This window comes from Recurvomyces mirabilis (genome assembly GCF_035927965.1).
Source record: "Recurvomyces mirabilis strain CCFEE 5264 chromosome Unknown scaffold_14, whole genome shotgun sequence".
NCBI lineage: Eukaryota > Fungi > Ascomycota > Dothideomycetes > Mycosphaerellales > Teratosphaeriaceae > Recurvomyces > Recurvomyces mirabilis.
The window spans coordinates 498,108-523,518 of record NW_027041948.1 but is presented as its reverse complement, the minus strand read 5'-3'; the positions used below and the strand labels follow the sequence as shown (position 1 = coordinate 523,518).

The 25,411-nt window shown below is 52.7% G+C and overlaps 11 protein-coding genes across 11 annotated transcripts in view; 3 read left to right on the top strand and 8 right to left on the bottom strand.

Moving 5' to 3' along the window:
• The window catches only part of ACT1 (actin), a gene marked incomplete at both ends in the record, with an annotated part of 1,522 nt that extends 909 nt beyond the window's left edge, over window positions 1-613 (bottom strand). The window contains 5 exons of the mRNA XM_064838537.1: window positions 50-149; window positions 207-237; window positions 296-351; window positions 495-525; window positions 583-613. Of these exons, the coding sequence (XP_064693991.1) occupies window positions 50-149; window positions 207-237; window positions 296-351; window positions 495-525; window positions 583-613 (249 nt within the window). The remainder of the gene's footprint in view (window positions 1-49; window positions 150-206; window positions 238-295; window positions 352-494; window positions 526-582) is intronic.
• Window positions 614-1,505: 892 nt separating this feature from the next.
• FES1 (hsp70 nucleotide exchange factor fes1) lies at window positions 1,506-2,110 on the bottom strand (the record flags this gene model as incomplete). Its single annotated transcript, XM_064838536.1, has 2 exons — window positions 1,506-1,538; window positions 1,592-2,110. 2 exons carry the CDS (start codon window positions 2,108-2,110, stop codon window positions 1,506-1,508), a joined length of 552 nt encoding a protein of 183 aa, XP_064693990.1.
• Window positions 2,111-2,487: 377 nt separating this feature from the next.
• Window positions 2,488-5,308, bottom strand: LTS14_005837 (uncharacterized protein; the record flags this gene model as incomplete). Its single annotated transcript, XM_064838535.1, has 4 exons — window positions 2,488-4,232; window positions 4,288-4,636; window positions 4,690-5,166; window positions 5,219-5,308. The coding sequence occupies 4 exons, from the start codon at window positions 5,306-5,308 to the stop codon at window positions 2,488-2,490; spliced, it is 2,661 nt and encodes an 886-aa protein (XP_064693989.1).
• Window positions 5,309-6,947: 1,639 nt separating this feature from the next.
• LTS14_005836 (uncharacterized protein) lies at window positions 6,948-7,563 on the bottom strand (the record flags this gene model as incomplete). The annotated part of the gene is made up of 2 exons (XM_064838534.1): window positions 6,948-7,099; window positions 7,152-7,563. The coding sequence occupies 2 exons, from the start codon at window positions 7,561-7,563 to the stop codon at window positions 6,948-6,950; spliced, it is 564 nt and encodes a 187-aa protein (XP_064693988.1).
• A 1,237-nt stretch (window positions 7,564-8,800) lies between these two features.
• On the bottom strand, window positions 8,801-10,037 carry LTS14_005835 (uncharacterized protein; the record flags this gene model as incomplete). The annotated part of the gene is made up of 2 exons (XM_064838533.1): window positions 8,801-9,919; window positions 10,014-10,037. 2 exons carry the CDS (start codon window positions 10,035-10,037, stop codon window positions 8,801-8,803), a joined length of 1,143 nt encoding a protein of 380 aa, XP_064693987.1.
• A 100-nt stretch (window positions 10,038-10,137) lies between these two features.
• On the bottom strand, window positions 10,138-10,736 carry LTS14_005834 (uncharacterized protein; the record flags this gene model as incomplete). Its single annotated transcript, XM_064838532.1, has 2 exons — window positions 10,138-10,364; window positions 10,421-10,736. The coding sequence occupies 2 exons, from the start codon at window positions 10,734-10,736 to the stop codon at window positions 10,138-10,140; spliced, it is 543 nt and encodes a 180-aa protein (XP_064693986.1).
• A 574-nt stretch (window positions 10,737-11,310) lies between these two features.
• LTS14_005833 (uncharacterized protein) lies at window positions 11,311-12,273 on the bottom strand (the record flags this gene model as incomplete). Its single annotated transcript, XM_064838531.1, has 1 exon — window positions 11,311-12,273. One exon carries the CDS (start codon window positions 12,271-12,273, stop codon window positions 11,311-11,313), a length of 963 nt encoding a protein of 320 aa, XP_064693985.1.
• A 305-nt stretch (window positions 12,274-12,578) lies between these two features.
• Window positions 12,579-13,595, top strand: LTS14_005832 (uncharacterized protein; the record flags this gene model as incomplete). The annotated part of the gene is made up of 2 exons (XM_064838530.1): window positions 12,579-12,916; window positions 12,941-13,595. The coding sequence occupies 2 exons, from the start codon at window positions 12,579-12,581 to the stop codon at window positions 13,593-13,595; spliced, it is 993 nt and encodes a 330-aa protein (XP_064693984.1).
• Window positions 13,596-13,685: 90 nt separating this feature from the next.
• Window positions 13,686-15,823, bottom strand: LTS14_005831 (uncharacterized protein; the record flags this gene model as incomplete). Its single annotated transcript, XM_064838529.1, has 2 exons — window positions 13,686-14,446; window positions 14,497-15,823. The coding sequence occupies 2 exons, from the start codon at window positions 15,821-15,823 to the stop codon at window positions 13,686-13,688; spliced, it is 2,088 nt and encodes a 695-aa protein (XP_064693983.1).
• A 479-nt stretch (window positions 15,824-16,302) lies between these two features.
• AIM32 (Altered inheritance of mitochondria protein 32) lies at window positions 16,303-17,534 on the top strand (the record flags this gene model as incomplete). The annotated part of the gene is made up of 2 exons (XM_064838528.1): window positions 16,303-16,653; window positions 16,746-17,534. The coding sequence occupies 2 exons, from the start codon at window positions 16,303-16,305 to the stop codon at window positions 17,532-17,534; spliced, it is 1,140 nt and encodes a 379-aa protein (XP_064693982.1).
• Window positions 17,535-19,932: 2,398 nt separating this feature from the next.
• Window positions 19,933-24,780, top strand: LTS14_005829 (uncharacterized protein; the record flags this gene model as incomplete). The annotated part of the gene is made up of 2 exons (XM_064838527.1): window positions 19,933-23,855; window positions 23,910-24,780. 2 exons carry the CDS (start codon window positions 19,933-19,935, stop codon window positions 24,778-24,780), a joined length of 4,794 nt encoding a protein of 1,597 aa, XP_064693981.1.
• Between the last annotated feature and the right edge of the window lie 631 nt (window positions 24,781-25,411).

Sequence of the window (25,411 nt, the reverse complement as noted above, 5' to 3'; positions counted from 1 at the left end):
TGTAGAAGGTGTGGTGACAAATCTTCTCCATGTCGTGCCAGTTGGTGACAACACCGTGCTCGATTGGGTATCGGAGGGTGAGGATACCACGCTTGCTCTGTGCCTCATCACCCACGTACGAGTCCTTTTGGCCCATACCAATCATGATACTGTGCTCTTGTTAGGTTGTACGTTCGCATGGAAGAGGAAGGCATTGATGATCATACCCATGATGGCGTGGTCGTCCGACGATGGAGGCTACATTGCCGTCAGTCCAAACCTATCCCACTCTTGTTGCCAGCTGGATGGAACTTACGAAAAACAGCGCGCGGCGCATCGTCACCGGCGAAACCGGCCTTGCACATACCGGAGCTGCCATTGTTGTCAGTATTGTGTCCATCTTATGCTCCTTCCGCGCCGGTGCCGTTGTATTATGATGATATTGATATTGTGCGAATGACGTCGTGGCGCTGCCGAGGGGGTTTGGAGAGTGGTGGTTGAGAGCGCATGCTTACCCATTGTCAATGACCAAAGCTGCAACCTCTTCTGTAAAACACACTCGAGTCAGTCATCATATCACATGGCATTCTCGTCGTCCTGCACCACCCATGGCCAGGCGGCCACCAGCGCTCATGGTGCGTCAATGAGGATTTCGAGCGTCTGCTTACCTTCCATGTTGACGGTGTTTGTATGTAGAGGTCGTAAAGGTATTGTAGTGAGAGATGAAACTCTTGGCTGTCACAAGAGCTGTCGATGAGGTTGTGTAGTGGTAGAGTGGCTGCAAGGTACCAAGAGGTGGAGTCTGTTGAAGGTGCAGTACAGCTATCGGTGAGGGAAAGTGCACGGCTGTTTCGTTGCGTTGCGTTTGTGTGGGCTGACGCTGACTTAGCGTGCGCTACGGGTCTTGCCGCTTTTGGGCCCTTTGTTGGGCAGTGCTGCGTACTATTTGAACGCCACGATTTGAGAGATGAAAACTAGGATGGAATGACCGGAAGCATATGAGGATGTTCAACAATTGTATCGGCTTATGTTTCTGCCTGATGTGGTGTATATACAGTAGCCTGCGGACAAATTTGCCTCTCGACGCGCAATGCTACGCCAAGCCGCTGACACTGCCTTCGCATTACGCAACGAGTAGGCGATAATCATCTCGCATCATCAATACCGCCTCAGCCACAGCATACAGTTCGCATTTCCTTCTCGCCACTTCACTGCCATTGAACTGCTCTCCAGCCCATGTACTGTATACAGAAATTCATGCACGAGCCTGGTGGGGTCGTGGCGGGGTCAGAATTTGCCACCAGCCTGCCAGAAATGGCGGGCAAAGTTGACCAGTGACCGAGTAACATATGATCGTTGTCCCTCCGCTCGTAAGCCTGGCTAGCGGCATTTGGGCTCATATCGGCAATGGACATGAACGGCATGATAGTTGTGGCGATTTATAGATCCAGTTCATCCCAGTCGATCATCTCCCAGCACTCACTCCCTCCCTCAACTTCCCAATCAATTCATCCACACTCTCCATATCACCCGCCTCCAACCCCTTCCTCTTCCAAACACTATCAGACAAACACTTCTCCAACTCATCCAACGCTGGCTGAAAATTCCTCACAGCACTACTCAGCGCCGAAATCGCCTTCTTCTTAACCGCCGCGTTCTCATCCCCTGTAGCCAAACCCGCCAGCTTAGGAATCCCTCCCACTGCTAACATCTTCTCCTGACTCTTGATATTGTTCTGCACAGCCGTACTACAACACCACGCCGCCATCCTCCGCATCTCTGGCTCAGAATTCTCAAGTTGTTGTACCAGAGGTGCCCAGAGACCCAACGGCTCCATGTTGTTCGCATTGTCCAGATTCTCAATCAACTGCTCGAAATTATCCCATGCTATCATCTTGTTATCCAGATCGATTTGATCAACTGGTGCGACGATGGCGCTCATGGCTTCGCGCATACGATCGGCGTCCGACGGTCCTCCTAACAGCTCAGCCAGCATCTTAGAGTCAAGACCACGGGTCGGATCTCGTGAGCCATTCTCGGTTGGCGCATTAGGGTCGTCGCGAGTGGCCGCGGAGTTCTCTATACCCCATTTCAGGAGCCCGTTCAGCGATGATTGTGTTCCGTCGGCCATGGTTGTGGAAGTCTTGAGGTAAGTGTGCTGTCAAGAGTCGAGGCTATATTCGTTGACGATAGAAAAATGACCTACTGTTTCAATCTACTTGTATCAAGCGTGTTTGCTTGCGCCGCGATGAACAATTCTCGCGCGCACTTTCCTCTTCTTGATCGTTCGCGCAACTTCCTACGGCAGCACCCGCGCTGCGTCAAACTCTGTTTCTCAAGCACAATTTTCTTGGTGACTTTGGTAGAGGCTCGGTCAAAGTTCCAAAGATTTGCTTGGCTGTAGATGTAGCTGTACATGTCTATGATCTATATACGTTCGTCGCCATCTATATCTATACGTCTCTAGCATTCCATTTTATGGTCGTACAAGCTAGCAGGCGACCGACCTCAAGCAAGCACGCCCTGCAAAGGCAAATCACGGCTCGAACTGCCAACAAATACCCTCTGCGTAGCATTCTGCCTGAACCAGTCCTGCATCACAGGGTCCCAGCTACTGACATCCCTCCGCGTGATATCAACGTGGAAGGTAGTCGTTGTATTCGGCTGAATCGAGAGTCTCTCAAATCCTCTGAGCTCACGCACCGGATCATACTGCCCACCGCGATTGATGTAGAGCTGGGGTACTTCTTCGCCAGCAAGAGATCCTGTGTTCGTGATTGTCGCTTCGACTTGGTAGAGGATGTCGTATAACATTGGATTACCGCCTGGTGCGCCACCTGCTCGTGGGATTGGCCGGGCGGAGCTATTCTGTGCGCCTTCTGGCACTAAGCCATCTGCACCGTAATGAGGGTCATTGGAGGCCTTGGTGAGGTCTGTGCTGTTCAGCCAGGGGTACTGGTACAGCGGTACTCTAGTGAAGTTCGATGGGAATAGGTGGGCAGAGGACGAGTAGCTGGAGTTGCCATAAGTTGGTGCTGCAGTTGAGTAGCCGCTGTATGGCACATAATCCGACACATTGAGCTTGGTGATACGCAGGTTCGAGTACTTGAATGTGGCATAAGACAAGCCAAAGCCGAATTCGTACGTAGGCGTTGTGTTATGCTGGTCAAAAGCACGATAGTCGATGAAGTTGCCCTCGGTGAATTGGATCTGTGGTACATCTCCGTTTGGAGTGTACAGGATGTCCGTGCCATAGTCAGTCCTGTTAGCCCCAATGGTGAAGGGCAGCTTAGCGCCAGGATTGACACGACCATATAGCACATCTGCGATGCTGTTTCCGGTTTCCTGACCTGGTACACCAGCCCACAGGATCGCAGTGATGTTGGGATGGTTCTTCCATCCTTCAAGCAAGACTGGGCCCACAGAATGGACGACGAGTATCGTGTTCTTGCAGTTGGCAGCCACGGTAGACAAAGCAGCATCGGCACCCTGCCAGAACGTGAGATTGTTTCGGTCGCCGAGATTGCCGTCGACTTGAATGTAGCCTTCACCAGAGTCGGCGTTGGCGAAGAAGATGGAGGCGTTAGCACGACGCGAGAGGGCGGCCATGGCTGTGATGGCGCCATTATCAAGGCTTGACTCGTACACGCCACCCGCATTCAGCACCGTGTTCTGTATGGCAGTGTCGGGCGTGATCAGGTATGGGAAGTTGGCGCTCCCTGATCCCCAAGCCATGCCAAGCGTGCCGTTGTCACAGCCCCTATCGGAACAGCTGTTCGGACCATCGATATTTGGGCCTGCATCGCTTCCAAAAACAGCAGTGAGAGGTTCGCGGCCATTCAAGGGCAGAGTATTATTGACATTCTTCAACAGCACTGTGCTCCGAGACCCAATGTCACGAATCAAGGCACCATGGTCGGCAATGACATTGACATGGCCGTTGATCTCCGTGTAGCCCTCGCCAACATGGTAGTGCTCGTAACCATAAGTGTCGGTAGTCCAAGAAGAGAAGTTGATGTCTGGTCGTGAGGCGTTGGTGTCGACAAAGTAGAAGCCAGCCATGATACGGACGGCCATGTCGTCCAGTCGCCAGGCTGGGACAGTTCCGTTGAGGACAGCAACAGTGAGGTTGGCGCCAAAGTAGCTGTCGCCTGAGTCGTAGGCGTTGCCGTCACCTGGCATGGTCATGTCTAGGCCGGCGAGGATGCTGGAGACGCCAGAGTGAGTGCCGAGCCAGTCAGAGACTACGAAGCCTGCGAGAAGAGTTAAGTTAGCATGAAGGATGGTTATCATGATCAGTGTCCTCACCTTGAAAGCCTAGCTCGCCCTTCAGCAAGTAGTTCAGGATATAAGAGTTCTGGCAAGCCTGCGAATTGTTGACTTGATTGTACGAGCACATCACAGACGTAGCGCCTGCCTTCACGCCATCGGCGAAGGGCCAAAGATAGAGCTCGTGCATCGTGACGTCGTCCAGGTTGGCTGAATCAGGCTCAGAGATGTTGAAGCCGAAGGACTCGGCATCAGAGGTTTGACGGAAGTGCTCCTGCTCGTAGGCAATATAGTGCTTCGCACTCGTCATCACACCTGCACTTTGGATGCCTTGGATGCTCTGCGCGAACATCTGGCCGGTGAGGACTGGGTCGGGGGAGAAGCCTTCCTGTGTGCAACTGTTAGTGGTGCTATATCAACTGATTATGGCGAATACCTTACCCAGTTCCTGCCACCTTCTGGTGTTCGGCCCAGAGGTCCAGCAACGGGGCCGAGTTGCATATCTATACCTTTGCCCTTGTGCTCTTGACCCATACCTCGTCCACGAGCATATGCAACACCTCTATCCCACGTCGCTGCCACGTTGACACCAGCAGGAAAGACAGAGTTGAAGTCTGTATCTCTGATTCCAACTGGACTGTCCTGCAGGCACATAGCGCGAAATCCAAGACGAGGGATTGAACCCGTCTGGCCTACACATCTATCCAGCTCCCAGCCAGTGCCTGTCGTCAAGTTCACCTTCTCTTCCAACGTGAGTTGGCTAACAAATGCTCTCGCCCTAGTATAGGCTGCCGTCCATTCGCCAGTGCCTGCTCCCCATGGCGAAGGATACTTTGGTGGACTCGTCTGGTTGGCCAGGCTGCCTGCTACAGCGTAGGGGTTGCTGGACTCGAAGCCCGGGTAGGTTGTGTTCGGAAACTGCTGTATGGTCAAGTTGTGGTCGTTAGATCCTACTGTTGGGGATACGTACTGGTGCTCCGAAGTTGCCTTCGTGTGAGAAGTCCTGAGCCACTGCTGAGCCAGCAAAGGCCAGCAGACCTGCAGTAACAATCGACCTCATATTGTACATCAAGCCAAAACACGATGACTTGACTGAGAACACAAATGAGAGAGGAGAAATGTTCCTACCTTACATCTCTACAGGTCAGCACCGTCCACCATGGTGGGCCGGTAGTCGTCGTTTGCTGATGAACCACGTCGTCTCGGACGGAGACCCGTGGGAGGGTGGGTAGAGTTAGGTGGGCCTCAGCAGATGTGAACCAGAGGACGCGCACGTTGTGACGTATTGCTTGTTCGATGCACGATCGTCTCATCGACATGCTCTACCAGCCCCTTCGCTCGTGGCTCCTAATTCAAGTATATTGTGAGCTGGTGGCAGTCGTTTGGGCCCCAGTCGACGAGCTCGTACATCATCTGCCCGTCTACTGCAAATTGGTCATAGTTGTGCTGCAGGTACCAAAGGTTGTGACGAAAGTAGTCCGCGACTCGCGAGTCAAGGGTCGGGAAGTCCACATGTGGCAATCCAGGCTGAGCAATTTCTGGCACTGCACACTTCACACTTCACCTCTCCATCACTTTCCATCATCAGCACGGAGGCGGAGGGTGAAGCTACATGTATGATATTGCACCACTTGTGTTCATACCTAAGGGCTGTCGGGGGATCCTATCGATACTCCAGGCAGAATTATGCAGGAGGCGTCAACGATACTTATCGCATCAGCACCTCCCTCTTGCCTGGTCTCAAGGCACACACTTGATCCGTTAGTGCCAGGTCCTTGGATGTTACCGGAGATCCCATCGGCTGCAATTAGGCTTGCTACACAGCCTCCGAAGCTAGTGACCTCTGGATCCTTTCTATGAGGCGACAACCGTTGTGCCGATACTCCCTTTCGTATGAAAAGCAAGACAGACGTGGGACTGTCGTTATGACTGCCTACAACGCTCCCTACGAGATGGGTATGCGTAAGGATATGCTATACACCCAGATACCTGCTTGTCCTGTTCAAGCAAAGCGAATCCTAGCAATCGAGGTGTCACCCAGTTTGCCAAAGCCCGCACCCGACCCCCTGCGATCAAAATTGTCCCGCTGATCTCGATACACGTAAGGTCTTATGTCATGGTTGTACCGTTCTAACACCTCCTTTCGTCTAGCGTCCTCTCTTTGCTTTGCGCTGTCACTCATCCTGCTCTGACGCACTCTGCGAGCATCCGAACGGGCAGCAGCAGATACACTAAGCTCTTGGTAGGTAACGCCCTACTAGTGACGAAGTTATGGGCTATGAATTCCTAGCTCTGGACTCGGTGCAGCGGAACGTCTATAAGACGGCACATGTTGGAACCCAGCGCGCAGCAAATGTACCGGCACACTAATTACTGCTCACCTATTCGGATGGCTGGATCATGGCGGTTGTCGCTCTTCACCACCTACTCGGCCGGACTGGAGAGGACTGGACTCGTGTGAGCGCGAGGCACGCATAGGTGTCTGCAATTGGTCTACCATCGATTAGTAAAGCATGCAACGCGCCTAGGGAGGGACTATACCTTGTGGTGTATTGACAAACTCGAAGATTGGTGGATACCATTACGACCAGGTCGATCAGAAACCCAGCCGTGGTTAATCACGATAGGTTGCGGTACGTTAGCCCGTAGGTCGGATCTGCACACAGTGTTAGACGCTCTCGCGAAACTCATCGGGCAAGCTACCTTTCAAACGCCGGAGGCACAGTCCTGCTGGGCTCAAGCGGACCCCGAGACTTTCTGATGTCGACTCGCTGAAGGAAAACCGTGACGGCACCGACGTGGGCGTTCCACGACGGTCTCAACTCATATAGAGCTAGTGGCGGGCCTCCACCTGTGCTTTGTTAACGATGCACGCCGATTCAGCAAACTCGACAGTAACTTACGAGCACATTTCGGCATCCGGTAGTCCTTGTCTCTCGTGCGCCGGCCGTGCGCGTCCCAATTCAAGAAGAACGGCAATTGTATTGCGCTTCCCTCCTGCCGGCGGATTGCTAGACCCGACAGAAACCATGCCTGAACGTTTGTCATGGTATGGGCCATCTGATCGCTTGATCCGATAGCGGTAGCAAGCTTCACCCCGTCCGCATCACGGAGGTCAAAGTCTCTAGGGATGCTGACATTGACTGTGAACCTCTGGCCTGGAGTCTCGGCGGTAAGGCAGCTTGTTCCAAGTTCACAAAAACCATCATATACCGGTATAAGATGTTCATTGTCGTGTTCTGCAATCTGGACGCCCGGGGTGTTGTCAGTGTTACGGCGCCTAAGAAAGACCCGAACACCATTGCTCGTGACCATGATTTGGTCGCTAGGCCACAGGCGCTCGGCGGAGCTTCGATTTTCAGTTGGTCGGGATAGAACCAGACGAGTGTGAGTGTCGCTATATACTCGGTTTCGGGGTCTGGTGTTGCTTGCAGTAATGCTTGCTTCAAGCACGTTTGCAAGTGTCCACCTGCGCAAGGTAGAACCTCTACGGTACGGAAACGCTAAACCATGCTCGGATAGCGTGCCTGCCTAGGAGTTTCGCATAGCCGGTTGCTCTTGCCAAGTAGGAGATTTACTCGTCGCAGCTTGTGCCCTACGGCCAACGCTTGTTCTGCGCTCTTAGATATCGGCAACCAGACATGAGCCATAGTTTGTAACCAGAAATATCTTACGACTGGCCAGTATCCAAGGGCGATGCGTAAGCGCAAGGTCGCCGCAAGCGCTGAGCCTTGTGTAATGAACAGACACTACGATGCATCAACTGAGGTTGCATCTGATCAAGGACGTCAATTGTGTCATTAGCTCGGGAGATACCAGAGAATGGCCATTCACTTTGGCAGCATCACGGACTTTAACCACGTGCTGCAGTCCAGTCTGGATCGCTGCAGGCGGCAATTGCCTCTCGATTCGTCCAGGAAGTCCATGTTTCAAGCCACACTGGAGCCCCGATGAAGGCTGTATTGGTCCATCACTCTGGCCTGCGAGGACGTCAGTCACAGCCCCTGTAATATATTTCACATGACTCACACTGCATGGCGCCCGTTCGAAATGTGTGTCGTCGCTGGTTCAGAAGGCTGCGCCAATATAATGATCAGATGAATTACCAGCTTGTGAGATTGAGCGCAAAGGCGGTGCCAATCGCTTACCCTTACCAGTCCGGCGATACAGCTTCATTGCTAGTAGTGATTGAGCGCCCTCGTTCATGGATTGCGAAATGTTGTTTAGAAAGATCATGCACCAGCCGGCTTCACATGTGTACCGGCCCTCGTGGCCTTCATGCGTTGTTAGGCGGACAGCCGATCATGGTTGGAAGTCTACCGATCCTGTCATCCCCGTCTCCCTTTTGGTCAATCGGTCGCAACAGCCACTAAAGGGACTAGGGAGAAGGGACGGAGGTGAGGAGATCTTATACCTTGGTCGTGCTCGGTTATATGCTCGCAGCAGCGCTACTGATGACAGCGACGTTCACCAGTGAAAGCTGGTTCATCACACAGGACATATTCCCATCATTCACTCAAGCTTAACTCCCACCCATCGCGTGACTGAGGCTTTAGAGCAAACTTGAAGCAAGGCATGGTAGTGCAAGATGGGAGGCGCGGTATATATGATCATGTAATACACTATGCATTGTACAATCTAGTCGACCTCTGCGTTTTAATTTGCCGACCAGCCGGATCTCTTGAAGCTGGCGAAAGACTTCATTGTCGCTATCGGATTGCTCGTCTTTTTGTCCGTACCCTACATCTGTCAAAGTACGCTGTATCGGCGGTTGCGACGAACCTGCTGGAGTCGGCAGTCTTGGCGGCTGCGATGCATCAGCATACTCGCGCTTTATATCTCTGCCTGCGGCTATGGCGCTATCGCCTTGGATCCTCGAGTTGGCCCGCTGAGCGCTGGTTACATTAGCCCCCGAGAGAGACCTCGTCGAGCCGTACTGGTCTCGATCAACCTGCTGTCTGCCTCGGTAAGGGCGTGAAGCACTAGTGAGATCAGAGACTGGCAACCTTGAACGATCGTCGCTCAACAAACCCCTGTCCGCCCTGCTCTCGTCATGCTCGTTCTTCAGATCCATACTTGTATCGCCATCCTCGAATGTGCCCGGATCATCACAATGTTCCGGCGTCGCTCTGCCGTCCGTGTCATCATCGTCAGAGATGTCAATTATCACCCGAGCCTGCGACAGCAGTGACCGCGATCCACGTCCGGTGCGGAAGATGGAATCTTGCGGTACCCTTCGTTCTCCACCCTGAGGCGCAGACTTTCTCGGAGCACCGAATCCCGTCTGTAGACTTTGCAGGCGCTTACTTTGTTGTTCTGGTGGTAGGACTAAGTCTTCCTCGTCGTCTTCATCCTCGTCATATGTGGGCTTGGCTGCTGGCTTAGGGACAGCCTTGCGGCTGCGGATGCCGAGGCGCGCACTCTTGTGTGGCTGCGTCTTGCTCGTGGAGTTGCGCTCGCGTTTCTTACCCGCACGCTGCTGCTTCTTGAATTTAGTACCACGAGTTTCGTTGCTGGTTGGTTCATATTGACTGAGTGTTTCTCCCGGATCATCCTCAGGCATGGCCTGTTCGACGTCCTCGTCATCGGCTTGCGAATGCGTGGAGTCCTTTATGGTAGTGGGCACTGTCAGATCGAAGTTGCAGCGAGTCCATGAGCTCAGGATCGGTGCCTAGACGAGGAAGCTCTCAGTTGTGCTCTAGAGCCTAGACAGCTGCGGGACCAAGCGAGTTGTGTATTGACGCGAGAGGGGAGCGCAGACTCACCAAGATTGCAGAATTGGAAGCCATACGGTCTGCTTCCTATCACCACGTTCTCAAGAGGCGAGAACCACTGCTGATCAATTACAGCGCCCGAGGGATCTTTGTACCAGCCACTACAGCAGCGCCGTCAGTAAGCAACAACTGAAACATTGAGCGAAGCTCCATACCAACACTCGTGTGGTGGGTTGGTCAATGAACGGGTCGAAGTGGTCTCGCCACGTGACTTGGCTCTTCGTACAAGTGCAGGTTGCATTTCTTTGCCGTAGCTGAGGTTGCCCCGCATGATGGAAACCGTGATGGTACCATCGGCCGCGCTGAATCTCTGTCGGAACAGTGAGACCGGAACCGAAGCGTCTGAGATTCATAATCAGCCTTGCAGCGTCTCCAGGAAGATCACATGATCCACGAACTAACGGGTGCTGGCACAGTGATATCCAGGGTTCTGTGATCGCTTTTGCGTTTTGATCGTAAGGCTAGGTCGACATGGTCCCAAACGGTCCAGGCTAGCATTTTGAAATACCATTCCTCCCTGCAGTCCTTCTCAGACAACCACCAAGCTTCCATATGCTCGATGCCGCCGGGTGGTTGTGCGCCATGACCGCATGCCAGGACAATCATGATACCTGAGGCGCCTTTGAAGTCGAAATCAGGCAGAGCCTTGACCCATACCTCAACAGGCATACGAGGTGCAACTGCAATATTGGCGGCCTCCCAGGAACATGCCATTGTGGTCCGTGGGCCATCTGTGGTGCTGTATTCAGGTAAGTACTTCTGGTCGTGATTCCTGAGGAACACCTCTAAGCCATCAAGGTGCTTCATTATTGGCCTAACGAAGTTGTGAAGGGATTGATCTTGTCGACGAGAGTGATTTGAAGGTCGACGAGTCTCATAACAATTGCAGACCAAGAAGGACGTGTAGCAACAGCACGGGCCAGTGTAGCCGTGCTGAGACAGGGATTCGTGCATATGCGTGTGACGGAACCACTCTGCCGGGCCAAACTTGATGCGCCGCCATGCCGGTCCAGGGCGTAAATCTACAGTAGAGATGCATTGCAGTCGTAAGTCTCAGCAATGCTCTCGAAGTTGCAAGCAGATACTGCCTGACAACGTTCCTCTACGGATCGCAACCAGAATGCTATCGCCTCCCAGCCCCCATGATCTGCTTTCTTGATCGGTCACTTTGACGTATGCGGTTGGAGCTGTGCTTCAACAATAATTTGTTACTTTACGTGTGATCTTCGTGTCAGGATCTTTGGGTCTGAGTGAGAATAATCATCGGCTGCTTCATGCATCCGCTCACTCACAATTTGACGACTTGCCAGTTTCCATGATTGAGGGTAGCCAGAACACCGCCCAATGGGCCTTGCACTTCCTTTCCACCCACCCATTCCTTTTGACCCGCCCAGTGCTTGACGAAACCTTCCGGGCCGGAGACTAGGATAAGCCGGGAGCCACCTGAGGCCCGTTCGGACTCAATAATCTGTGCCACGTTCGCAGCTTGTATGAAGGTGTCTTCTTCGTCCACGAAATAGTCTATGACCAGAGAGGTAGAAGGGCTAAGCTGCGATCCTGGTGCGTGCTTCAAGTCCTGCATCTGCTCCACGATGGCATTAGTTGCAGCCACATTCCCCACTGATGCCTCAGTTGGATCAGCGCGCGCTGCTCTCCAGCTGAACAGACTCGAGCCAAATCCTAACGACTTTTGTGCTTTCGTGTCACTCACGCCTCCAAGACTATCTTCTCTTTGCCGACTTGCCCAGAGTACATGTACGCTCGCCTTTCCAGCTAGTCGGTGAGCGACCTGCATGGCTGGCGCAATGCCTGTACCTCCAGCGAGGAATACCACTTCGCCAACATCCTCCGGCAATATGTAATCTACACCTGGTCCTCGCACTTCAATCTCTGCCTCGGGTCGCAGTCGATGCAAATATCCAGAGACCTCACCGTTCCTTTCCTTCCGAATGAGGAATCGAAGGTCATCTGGAGATTGATCTTTGGTTGGTGGTAGCACAGTATATGATCGCGCAATCTGCAATTGTGGCTGCTTGAATTGCACGCTAGTGAGAGCACAGCTATCGTGTACCTGCCTATGATCGATCTTGGCGCCTCCTGAAGACCGTAAAGTGAAGATGGCGCATGTCGTTGACACCTCCGTCTTGTCCACCAGCTTGTATTTGACGAACTCCGTGGGCTTCGCTATCTGTCCATCGTCACCGGCTGTGGAACGTAAGACCCATCCGAGGGGTAGGCCTAGCGCGAACATTCCCAAGACCTTGCTATAGCTGCCGCCCGGCCTTTGTTTCTTCTGCTCGTCATGGTCTCGTGACCTAGATGTAGTATTCGTGCTATCATTGCGGCATTGTTGGTATCCCGGTGGCGATCCACATTGGAGCGCGGTCAAATGAGAGGGTCGTACGTATCGCGTGGTGGTGAGCGTTCGTCGGACCAATGGCGAAAGCATTGCACGAAAGACGTGTCGCTGCGAAGTGAATGCTTTGGAAGATGCGACACACTTAGTCAGCCGTGGCGACAGCGAGGTCCGTGCGGCAGAGCGATGCACAGGTACATATGAGCGCAGGCTTCCGAACTTCTTCAGCTTGCGTCGACAAGACCCTTCCGAAACAACGACATCCGGAAGAGACAGAGGTGGCGATGGCAGACGACTGGCAAGACCTCGCCCTGAACCACCGCCGAATACCCCACGGGAAAAGCAAAAAGGGTGGCAAATCTGGAGGCCGCCACGGTGCAGGAGTCTTCTATCCTAATCGAGCCATAGCTAGCTATCCATTCAAGACAGGAAATCATACCCTTGGAAATGGCCATATACCGAGATTCAATGGTATCAGACCAATCGATGACTTTCGGGCCGAATTCGTGATCCATGGGTTTACCGAGTGTCCTGGTGGGTTTGTAGCTAGTATAGTCAATAGTACGGGGACGTTCAAAGCTGCTGTCTTCTTGGCTGGCAGTAGGAAGCTTCTTAGTGATATTGTGAGGGACGAAGAGGAGAAGTTGTCAGCAGAAGACGATTCAGATGAGAAGGATCAGAGTGAAGACGAAGACGAGGTCGGCGATGAGGACGAAGACGAGGTCGGCGATGAGGACGAAGACGAGGTCGGCGATGAGGACGGCGATGAACAAGATGAGGAAGCAGACGATGGCGATGAGGCACCAAAGGAATCGGAATTGGAAGCCTCCGATCGCTTCTACAATGACCGCTTCCAAGCCTTTACAAAAAACAGCTTTCGCCAACCGAAATTCTGGTTCCAATGGCAAGGCGAGATCATAGAACCCAAAATCCAAACCGGGGCCGACGGATCAACGACGTCCGGAAGAGCCATACGTGAACGGGATCTAGGATATATCGTCTTCCCTACGCATGAGTGCAGCAACTTCCGCGGCACGATCAATTGTCGAGCGCTTGGATGGAAGGATATGGAGATTGTTGGCGGGAGTGATCGTATTCAGGGCCCTACGCCACCGATCTTCCAGTGGAACGACTTTGCCGTGGAAGGCGACGAGGGCGATGATGATGAGCTTGAGCATGAGCATGACGGCAAGGGTGCGAAACCTCATGGCGATTGATCTGATCCACATGTGTCATCCCAGCATTATGTCCATATATACATATCCCGACCATCGGGTTTCGTCATCATCGAGCTCGTAAACATGACTCTAGCACTTCCCAGTGAACTTGCTCTGAACAGAGCTGAATCCCCTTGGGCAGGCCAGCCCAAGCGCAGCACTTCCACTCCGCATGTAACAAATCTTGGCCGTCACACAACCATCACAAGTACAGTTCTGGCTCGTAATGCTCGACTTGCCTTCATACGTATTGAAGGTGTTGACTAGACTGTGGTTGGCCTCCATGCCCTGCGTGACTGCGTGCCAGAATGTCCCGTTCAAGGGAGCGTCTGCAGGCCATTTGGCAGCGGCACCATAAGCCTCACGAGTGCTGTACTCGAACTTGAATGTTGGGCCGTGGGAGCTATTGGCCAAGGCAGGGAATGAGTTGACGTCTGCGTAGAAGGTGTAGGCTTCGTAGATGTCAAAGGTTCCTGTGTCGACCTCATACATTCGGAACCCAGAGTTCAAGTTGGTGAGGGGTGTGACTGAAGGACCGACCCAGCCCGTGTTCAGAGCAGTGGAGAGAGACTGATTGGTGCCATTGTGAGCGTAGTATATCATGACCTCATCCTCGTGCGTGTGGCCGAAGAAGATATTAGCAATGACATGGGGACTGTAGCGTTCTACGATCTGGTAGAAGAGGTTCGTTGGGTTGACGAGAGGGTTGGTGCCGTCCCAGCCACTGAGGACGTGAGCGAAGAGCCAAACGCGCTCGCCTGCGTCTTCAGCTGCTTGAAGTTCTTGAATGACGAATTTGAACGTGCCGCTGACGTCTGGATTGGAGGTGTTAATGAAATTGAGGAAGTTGGCTGTAGAATGTGTTAGTCGTGGTAGGCTACATGGAAGAAGCACAGCTTACAGTGGTACCAGAAGTCACTATTGAAAGTAATCATCCTCAGTCCATAGTGGTTCTTGACGGAGTAAGCACCGTAGGGAAGTCTCGCCTGCTGTGCGGCCGTAGCGTTCAACCATCCCTCATGCTGCCAAAGACCAGCTACATGATCGTAGTTCCAGCTGAATTGCTGACCGAGAGGACCGGGCAGAGAGTGTGGTGCATCGATGGCCTCAGGGTTGGAGTCGTGGTTGCCAAGGACAGGGAATACGGGCCCAGTCAAGTACTGCTTGAACATGCCATAGATGCTATCCTCGGCGTACTCGGTGTAGAGACGGCTCAGCTCGGTCTGAGGGTCATGGGAGACAAGATCTCCGGTATAAATTGTCCATGCCAATGGCTGAGACTGGGAGGTGCCAGTCAATGGTCCCACGGCCTGAAGCGCGGCCAATCCAAGATCATAGGGAGTATCACACTCGTATGCACCGTAAAGTGGGGCTGGGTACGAAACCGAACCGGTCGGGAGGGCAGTGTTTGCAACATTGCTGCGACAGCATAATCCAGAAGTGCAATTACCTTCTGAGCCAACCTTGTAGCGAGGGTCAAGATGGAAGTCAGACATGTGTAGAACCTTTACACGCTGGCCAGAAGCCTTTGGTGCGCAAGCATTGGCCGGCTTGGGCTTGGGGAAGTAGCTGGTGGTGTTGAGTGGGCTGACAGTCGGGGCTGGGCAGAAAGCTGAGCTTAGCGAGTTGCAAATGTACTGGCCGTCAAGGCCGCTGACATCCGCCAAAGCAAGGACTTGAGTCCAGATTGCGCCGAAAGTCGTAGCCTCGAAATCTTCCTCACAGGTGCTCTTGGAATGGAAGCCGGTGCTCGTGCAGAGCTGGACCAGTGCTGCTGGAACAAGGCTGGGAGCCAATTGAGCAGCGCTCTTGGCTACCGTGAGAGCAGCAATGCACTTGCTGCAGTTGCCGGTGATATAAGAGCCATTGATGATTTCGCCGACCTCCTGCAAAACGTTGTTGATCACTGTCTGTTGCTGAGCAGCTGTCAGGTTGGCTATCGGGGCAGGAAGGTAGATAGGGTCATCGTCGTTGTCTGGGAGAGTGTCGGGGTTGGTGAGATTGAGCGGATAGGTGATGTTCAGGACTGGATCATAGAGCGCTGGCTGCGGCTCTTGACCAGATGGTACAGGGTAGTATGAGGAGAAGGCTGATGTTGGGAAGCCGGCGGGAGCGACGTATGAAGAAGCACCAGGAATGCCAGCGCTGCTAGCACCATAACCACCTTGGGCGAGAGCGTACTGTGCAAGCACTGGCGCAAAAGCCATGGCTCTCCGGAAGTTTGCCATTGTGACTGCAACAAGGACGAAGCAGAAATCGTGAACAGAACGAATGACGGGTATGGGTTCTCCCAGACTCTTATGTCTGCAGCAATGCCTTACGCTTTCGGGTTACAAGATGCTTTTTTGCTTACCGTACCGCCTTCATTGAGGCAGCCTTCGGGGCTGTTTGCTCTTGTCAGAGCTTGGGAAGCTTATCCTTGCCCACGTTGTGCGCTTGTCCTGCAGCATGTCGTCGATGGTTCCTGCAGATACGGCTCCGTAAGATCGCTTGTCCTCAAGCCAATAGCAGAGACAAATTTGAACACGAGGTCGTACCGTCTCGACTGAGGTCAGACGTGCGTACAGCGGAGATTGCGGAGGTAATTGAGGCCGCATTTCGTCATTATTATTATTATGCATGAAATGTGAGGCAAGTCGCGTGTGGTCTGTAAATGGATGCTCATAGTCGTACGCGTTGTCAGTATTAACCATCATCGATCAGAATCATGTTCATCTTCAGACATGGCGGTCGACGAACTGTCAACAACGTTCAAAATGTCTTTATTCCGACTCAGCGCACCTTCGCCTCCCGAATCGACATTCCTTTAACACCACCACCAGTACCAGTAATAGAGCAGTGTCCAGCCCCAACGTGCCAGTGTCGAGATGCTCCAACAGGCCTGGATATCGAACGAGAGCAGAACATCAGTGGATCGATGCCATCGTACGCCGAGCAGATCCTTATAAGTACTGGAAGAAGTGATTGGCCGAGTCGGATAGAAGAAGACGAGAGTGCAGACGGAGCATTTGTGAGACAGCTGAAAGGAATGCTGCTGAAGGGCGGCAAGTTCGTCGACGTATGTACACAGATCCCGAAGATAGTCATATCGCCATACATCATCATCTCCGACCTTGATGGTCACCACGTGCTGATTCGTCCCGTGAGTAGCCATACCATAACGTCATGCTCACGAACTCCTCCATACCATCCACTGCATCTCCCATCCACCAATCGAAGCACTCTTCACAGTCGGCTGGGGCAGAGTCTCGATCTGTCCTTGTCTCCTCACCTGGCAAGGACCCTGCCATTGCTCGCGAGCAGGAAAACTCAGACACTCCACCAGCCTCTGCTTTCCTCCTCCCAAGCTTCCAATACGTGCCATCCATACCAACACACTCCACAGCCGTAGAGGACTTCATTAAGGCCTTTGTGCTTCCGGGGAGGCTACATCAGAGCCATGATGTCTTATCAAGAGCACAACAGAATATCCTCAAACGCCAACCAGAACTACAAAAGCAATTCCTCGGCGCTCGGAAGGTCGACGAGATACTCATTCTGATCTGTGGCCATGGCGCTCGCGACGAGCGTTGTGGGAAACTCGGTCCAATACTGCAAGCAGAGTTCGAGGACAAATTACAGCGACAGAATATTCCTGTCATCCGCAGTCCACCAGTAGCCGAAGCGGAGCAAGTGTCGACCGAGGTCGAAGGCTTTGTGCCTACTGCGCGTATTGGTCTGATCTCGCATATAGGCGGCCATAAATGGGCGGGTAATGTGATAGTGTACATTCCGCAATCCTTTTCTCGAAACCCGCTGGCTGGAAAAGGAATATGGTATGGACGTGTAGGGCCCGAACACGTCGAGGGTATCGTGGCAAAGACAGTACTCGATGGTAAAGTCATCAAAGAACTGTTCCGAGGAGGCATCGACCAGGAGAGGAACATCTTACGATTATGATGCTCCCCTGGACTGGATGGTGGCAAATGTAAAAATAGTGTACGGTCTAGGGATCATTATAGAGGATACAGATACAAGAACAGGCAACAGCCCAACTCACGCATTCGCCAAAAGCGATGTTCAAAATGCCTGATGCAGGTCGGTCTTCCATATCATAGCCATACGCTGGTTTCCCGTCCTCCTCGGGCAAGACTCTGTACAGCCTCGCAAAAGTATGGTACAGCCATTTCGTACGGCGAATTACTCGCACAGCTGCAACACTGACATGGAGCAGTATTTGCGGAATCCAGAGCAGAAGATGGGAAGTCGTAGTCGATTTCGAGGAGTTTTGCTGCAAGGGGCGACGGCGGATATTCGCGCGGAGAAGATCTGGTCAGAAAGTGCCAGAATGACCGGCGTGGCCTGACTGGAGTGGCGTGGTAGTGTTGGTGATGATTGAGCTTGCTATCGTACAGGATCAACGATGCATGCCCTGGCTGCACGGCTAGAGGCGGAATGGGGTCGTGTCTGTGGCGGTAATGCGAATACTTGCGCAGTAAGAGTTGAGGTGGCTCTGTGATGTTAGTCGTTCGTAAAGTACTGCTGCTTGACGTTCGATCGGAGTGTCTGGTTGCATTCGGTCGCGCATTGGCTGACTCTATCGCACGATTGATAGCCTGGGCGACTGCGTTGTTGCAAATGCGCTCGATATCGGCTGTTGTAATTGGCTGGTTACTTGGCGTAGGAGGCGATGCAGTCCGATGTGAAGATGCAATGTGTCGAGTGGGTTGCACAGTGTTGGTGGGCGCCGACCCGACACTCGTGGGAGAAGGATTCTGCGGTGGTGGTGAAGACATGCTGCTGTCGATGAGCGGTGTAGAGAGTGTCAGCTGTGCAGCGTCTCGAACTCAGACAAAAAGGCGTCCTGCCGAACCAAATATGCTGGATAGTGTGAGTTATTAGAGTGCTGGGTGTCGAAAAGACCTTGTGGAGTTACACATGCCCAGCTGGAGGGGATGCTAGCCGGGCTTAAATGTTTGCTGGTCCCCGACCAAACTTTCTTCATGTCGCTCGCCCTGTTGTTAAGAAGTGATACGGCGATTGTGAATGACGTATCTACGATGACCGCCATCATTGATAGGATGGCATGTACAAAGCCGCTGTACACCAGTTGCAACGAGTGCTTCGTTGGCGTCCGGCATTTCGAATGCTGTGCTGTCTATAGACCGTTCGCTCGAGGTGCGTACGTACGGGTTGGAGTAATTGAGTTCTCAAGAATCGTGGGAGTCTTCCGTCGATCACGTTGACGACTCCTCGCCGTACATGGTGCCGGGTACTTCCTTCGTAGAGTGATTGAGCTCGCACATCATGCTAAGAATCACACAATGTCATGCCCGCACTGCGGACTATGGAAGTCCTCGAAGTGTGCCTTGGCTCCTCTATGATCGCTTTCTTCGAGTCATGACGCTCATATGTATGTACAGCATGAGGGCGAAACAAGCTGCAGTATTAGAGCGTGATTCGGTGCTCGAGACTGTGGCTAGCTCTACGATTCTCAGGAGTATTTGCGTTATGTGAAGCCTGCGGTCTCGTCACGTCGCGATACTGGTACAGCGGTGGCCAGCTGTCCCTATGGATAGGCATTCTCGTGCTGTGTCTGTTGAGGTATACTTAAGCTCAAGCTGCGGAAACCGACATCAATCCATTGCGATACGCTTCACACCGTACTAATTGATATCCAGCCACCTCAGTCGGCACCATGGGTATTCGTGTTGTGCTAGTGACGGAGGCGTGGAGGACGATAGGAGAGATGGTTGACGTCGCGCAAGGTGAAGTTGGCACACGCGGATACTCCCGCCGGACAGGCTTGATACCTGCTTTCCAACACTTCAGGTGGGAGGCCTGATATTACTTACGTCCTTCCCTTTCCTCTGCTACAATACATCTCTCCTCTCGTCGTGCCTTCGCAATGGTATGGCCGCTTGGGAAAAATTCGTTAGATGTGTCCGCTCCAACAAACGGTAGTCGGCATGTCATCACTCGTGCCGAGCCAACGGCCAGTCGGATGCTTTGGGTTCCGAGCTATCGAGGACGTAATCAACCGACATTTGCCTCTGGGCGTGTTTGCCTTCGCGATACCGTACAGTATGTCCTTTCTTGATCATTCGTTGCATCAAAGCATTTGGAGTTCATCGTCTTTGGGATCCATTTGGTGTTCACTGTCTCACGACCACTTAGAGTGAGTCTTCCACTGGACACAGGCCAACGACTTCGTGCGAAAACCCCGAGCTGGATGTGAAGCAGCGGACCGCAGGCCACAGCTCTGGAATACCTTTCTCGAGATTCCTGGACGATACCGCGAACCGGGTCAGGGAGGGCATTCTTCGACGTACAGGCTCTGCGCCACCATACAGCGCAAATGCTGTTCTTTCGGCAAACATGGACACTATGCATGAAGACACTTACGATCGTCCTCGGAAGACACTTCCTAGGGGCGGTCGTACGTGCTTTGATAGCACCGGTCATCTTTATGTTTATCATATCATACGCCAAAAACTTCTTCGTGCCACCTAGCGATTTTGGCATTGGAACGCCGTCAACGCTCCGAAGTTTGAGTGATGCAGTAGCTGCATCTGCTGGTGGACGCGATACTGTAGCGTTTGTCAACAACGGCTTCACTGGCGGAGCGATCGAGAGTGTCATCAATACCGTATCACAGCCCATCAGAGCGCAGGGCAAGACGGTGGAGGTCTACCCCAACAGCGACAGCTTACTCACGACGTGTAAGAGTTCGATCCGTGGCGTAACGCCCTGTTTCGCAGCCGTCGAATTTCAGTCGTCTCCTTCAGAAGGTTCTCTACCTGCTTGGAACTATACTATTCGAGCCGATGGATCATTCGGTGGCAACATATATGTCAATACTCACAGCAATGATGCCGAGATATACGTTTTGCCACTACAGCATGCGATCGATCGCGCAATTGCAGAACTCAGTGGCACAACATTGCAGGATGATGTGCAGGAATATGTCTACACCACGCAGACGAATGAAGAACGCCAGCGCAACATCATCAAATTATACATGGGCAGTCTGATCAGCATCCTGGCCGTCGCTTACTTCATCGGCATCGTCGGAATATGCTACCAGCTCACGGGAGAAATGGCAAAGGAACGAGAACTCGGCATGTCGCAACTCATTGAGTCGATGATGCCGAACAGACAGCGGTGGGTGCCTCAAGCTGCGCGACTGGTCTCCATCCATCTGGCTTTCGACATATTGTACTTTCCAAGTTGGGTCATCATGGGCGCAATCGTTTCTGGACTCAACTATACACAATCAAACGCCGGGATCATGGTCGGCTACTTCATTCTTTCGGGTCTGGCACTTGCAAGTTGGTCCATAGCATTCGCTAGCCTGTTCAAGAAGGCGCAACTCTCTGGCATCACTGTCACGATAGTGTCGATCATCCTGGCAATCATCATCCAGGTCATCCCACCGGTATCGACTGGCGCCGCAATAGTGCTCAGCTTGCTATTCCCGCCAATAAACTATACGCTCATGATTATCTACATGGCCTACTGGCAACAGCAGAATCTGCCAGCACAATTGAGCTTGGCAGCCCCGAATGCGCCATGGCGAGTGGCTGGCTGGGTATTCTTCCTCTTCTGCTTGATCCAGATTGTGGTGTATCCGATTGTGGGAGCTCTGATCGAGCGTGCGCTTTTTGGTACTGCGTCCAAAGCAAGGAAGCTGAGATATGATGATAATCAGACGGATGAGACTGTCAGAATCAATGGTCTAACCAAGCTATATCCTCCCAGCTGGTTCCACCGCCGTATAGCACCATTATTCACCAAGACTCCGAGGCAGACGGTCAGAGCCGTTGATGGAGTGGACCTTGTTGTGCGCCGGGGCCAAATTACGGTGTTGCTTGGTGCCAACGGAAGTGGCAAGAGTACCTCTCTGGATATGCTGGCTGGCCTGCAAAAACCAACCAGCGGCACCATTGAGCTCGACGGCTCCTCGAGCCTTGGATTCAGCCCACAGAAGAACGTGCTGTGGGATGAGCTAACAGTGTTAGAGCATGTGCGAATCTTCAACAAGCTGAAAGCGACTAAGGTCGACTCGAAAGCAGAGTGCCGCGAGCTCGTCGAGGCTTGTGACCTCACACAAAAGGTCAACGCACGCTCAGGAACACTGTCTGGAGGGCAGAAGCGTAAGTGTCAGCTCGCCATGATGTTAACTGGAGGATCTACGCTTTGCTTGCTGGACGAGGTCAGCTCTGGATTGGATCCACTGTCGAGACGAAAGATCTGGGACATTCTACTCGCCCAGCGTGGCAAGCGATCCATGATATTGACCACGCATTTCTTGGACGAAGCAGACCTTCTCTCAGACGACATTGCTATCTTGTCAAAGGGCAAGCGTGTGGCCAATGGCTCCTCCGTAGCTCTCAAACATGAGTTGGGCGGAGGTTACCGAGTCAGAGTCTATACTGAGAACCAAAGAGCACTTCCAGCCCGGCTCGATGCAGTAAGCAAAGATGTGTTGCACGATCAGACAGTGTACTCGCTGCCCGACTCTGCAGCCGCCGCCGCGTTTGTCGGCGAGCTGGAACGTGCCGGCGTCCGTGATTACCAGGTTAATGGACCGACCATTGAAGATGTGTTCCTACGTTTAGCATCTGAGGTCAAGGAGGAGCTTGACAACGACAGAGCGCCCAGTCCAGTAGCAAGCGACTCAGCGCAACCTAGCGAGAAAGGCTTGCAGCTGTCTACTGGCAAAAGCTTATCATTTTTCGGTCAGACCTGGGTGCTCTTCCGTAAGCGCATTATTACCTCTCGAAGGAATATCTGGCCCTATCTAGCATCTCTACTCATTCCGCTTGCTGCGGCTGGACTCGTCACCCTGTTCATCAAGAACTTCGCGGCTCTCAGCTGTGATCCTGGCTCTTCCGTTTCGGTGGATGCAGCTGTTGGACTCGAGGGCTTTCTGGGCTTCCAAGCAGATATACCTCTTGGTCCAACAAATCAGGTGCCTATCGATTTTCTGAACCAAGTATTTCCGTTGCTGAATCCGCCCCCATTTCATTTAGTCGACACTTTCGATGCTTTCAACAATTACATCGCTGCGAATTACAGCTCTGCTACCCCAGGAGGTTTCTTCGAAGGCACAGTACCGACCTTTGCATGGCAAGGGAACTATCAGCTGTACTACGCTATCGCATCTCAAAATTTGCTTGATGTCAGCTTGACCAGGCTGCCCATCATCACCAACTTCCAAGCTTTCGCCATACCGTTCGCGCCATCCGCAGGCAAGAGTCTCCAATTCATTCTATACTTTGGTCTTGCTATGAGCGTATATCCCGGCTTCTTCGCGCTTTACGTGAACAGAGAACGTCTCCACAAGGTTCGAGCGCTACACTACAGCAACGGCATACGAGCACAATCGGTCTGGGCTGCATATACGCTATTCGATTTCATCATCGTCTTGCTTGTCAGCACACTCGCCATCATCATCTTCACCAGCGTCAACAACTTCTGGTTCGGTCCCGGCTATCTTTGGTTGGTGTTCGTACTATACGGTCTCACAGCGACACTAATGTCCTACGTAATCTCCATGTTCACTACAAGTCAACTGGCCACATTCGCATTCGCGGCAGGTGGTCAGTGCTGTTTCTTCTTACTATACTTCATCGCTTTCATGTGCATCGTCACATATTCACCAGCAGCCGATACCGATCGCAACATCAACATCGCAACTTACACTATCGGAGCATTTTTTCCGGCATCGAATCTGCTACGAGTACTCCTGTTGACCTTCAACGAGTTCTCGATCCTGTGTCGTGGCGGAGGCATTGCTTCCAGCCCCGGAGAGTGGAGCGTCTACGGCTCAGCAATCACATATCTTATCCTGCAGTCTGTCATTCTGATGACCTTCCTCATCGCATACGACAGTGGCTGGAGGCCTGCATTCTTGACGCGCAAAAAGCACAAGGCACAAGATGTGGAAGAAGTCGAGGACGTCGATCCGGAAGTCTATGGCGAGACCGCTCGTGTTGAGCAAAGCCGAGATGAGCTAAGGGTCCTTCACGCCACGAAGGCTTTTGCGTCGAATATTGCTGTCCAGGATGTGAGTTTTGGTGTACCGAAGGGTGAAACGTTTGCTCTTCTTGGACCCAATGGAGCAGGCAAATCGACAACGATCGGGCTTATAAGAGGTGACACTCGACCGAGCGCTGGACAAAGCGACGTCTTGATCGAGGATGTGTCTATCATTTCGCATCGTGCTGGTGCACGACAGCATCTGGGCGTCTGCCCTCAATTTGACGCCATGGATCAGTAAGTAAACCGAGACTTTCCGCACACGATAATACTTACTGAAATGTCTCACAGGATGACTGCCATCGAGCACTTACGCTTCTATGCTCGTGCCCGCGGCGTGCCCAATGTCGAGCACAATGTTGAGCAAGTCCTGCACGCAGTCGGCCTCGCACCTTTCAAGACCAGAATGGCCGGCAAGCTATCCGGTGGCAACAAACGGAAGCTATCACTTGGCATAGCGCTTATCGGCAACCCATCGGTAGTACTACTCGACGAGCCAAGCAGTGGCATGGATGCCGCCTCAAAACGTGTGATGTGGCGGACCTTGCGATCTGTAGCACCAGGCCGATCTCTCGTACTGACAACACATTCCATGGAGGAGGCCGATGCCCTAGCTGATCGTGCCGGCATCATGGCGAAAAGGATGTTGGCGCTTGGCACGGCTGACGAGCTGCGCAAGAAGCACGGCGATGCGTATCACGTCCACCTGGTGCACAAAGATGCTCCGCATACCACTGTCGCCGAAATGGAGGAGATCAAGGCGTTCATTCGACGAAGCTTCCCAGGCGCAACGACAGAAGATCGCATCTTCCATGGCCAGCTACGGTTCTCCGTGCCGAATGATAGGACAGCAGTGGATATCGGCTCAAGCTCGTCTTCCGAAGCTAGCGACAGCAAGGGCGCCTTGACGTCAACGACACACTCATACACCTCACCACGGAACGGTATTAGTGCCTTATTCGCCGAGCTAGAAGCCAACAAGGAGAAGTTAGGCTTCCAGTACTATTCCGTTAGTCAGGCGACATTAGACCAGGTGTTCTTGAGTATTGTCAACAAGCACAATGTTATGGAAGAGAACTATGCACGAGAGCACGGCAAGAAGCCGGAGAAGTTCTTGAGCAAGATGGGCTCCATGATACGAGTGGGGTTGTGCAACTTTTGAAATGTATAGGCTGTTGTGATATAAGTTATATAGCGATGCATAGCGAGGGGCGGAATGAAAGTATATCATAGATGGTACATAAACCGACAGAGCTACGAACAGCATCGGCCTATTTGGTCTTCAAACGTACGTTCATCTTAGTCGCCGACATTCAGCTAAGGCGGGCTAGGAAATGGCAGATAGCAGTGTGATTTCTTCCACCTGAGCTACCATTCAGCACGTTCCTCTTTGTTTCTCAGCGTGACCAATCATGAGCAGGTCCGGGGATCCACAGTTATGCTTTCAACGCATGATCACGAACGCTCATGTGACTCGCCTTCCACATCGTTCTTTCTATACGCCTACTTTATTGTCTTTGCCCATAGGGTTGTATTCCACTTCGTCCGGACAGCTGCTGATGTCAGTGCTGTTGCGCTGCTGTTGTCAGTCATCCCAAGAAGAAGCACTCCGGAACGAGGACCGGCTGATCCGAACACATATCTGGAATAACACGCTTTGGGCCTTGCACGTGAGATTGAGGTTAAGAAGCGCTTGAGAGGTGCGTGTCCCTTGATCGACGTCGCGACAACAGCCATTATTCCGAAGCGCATGGCAGACGACGGCCCTGCGCAATAGCTCTCGTGCCTGCTCA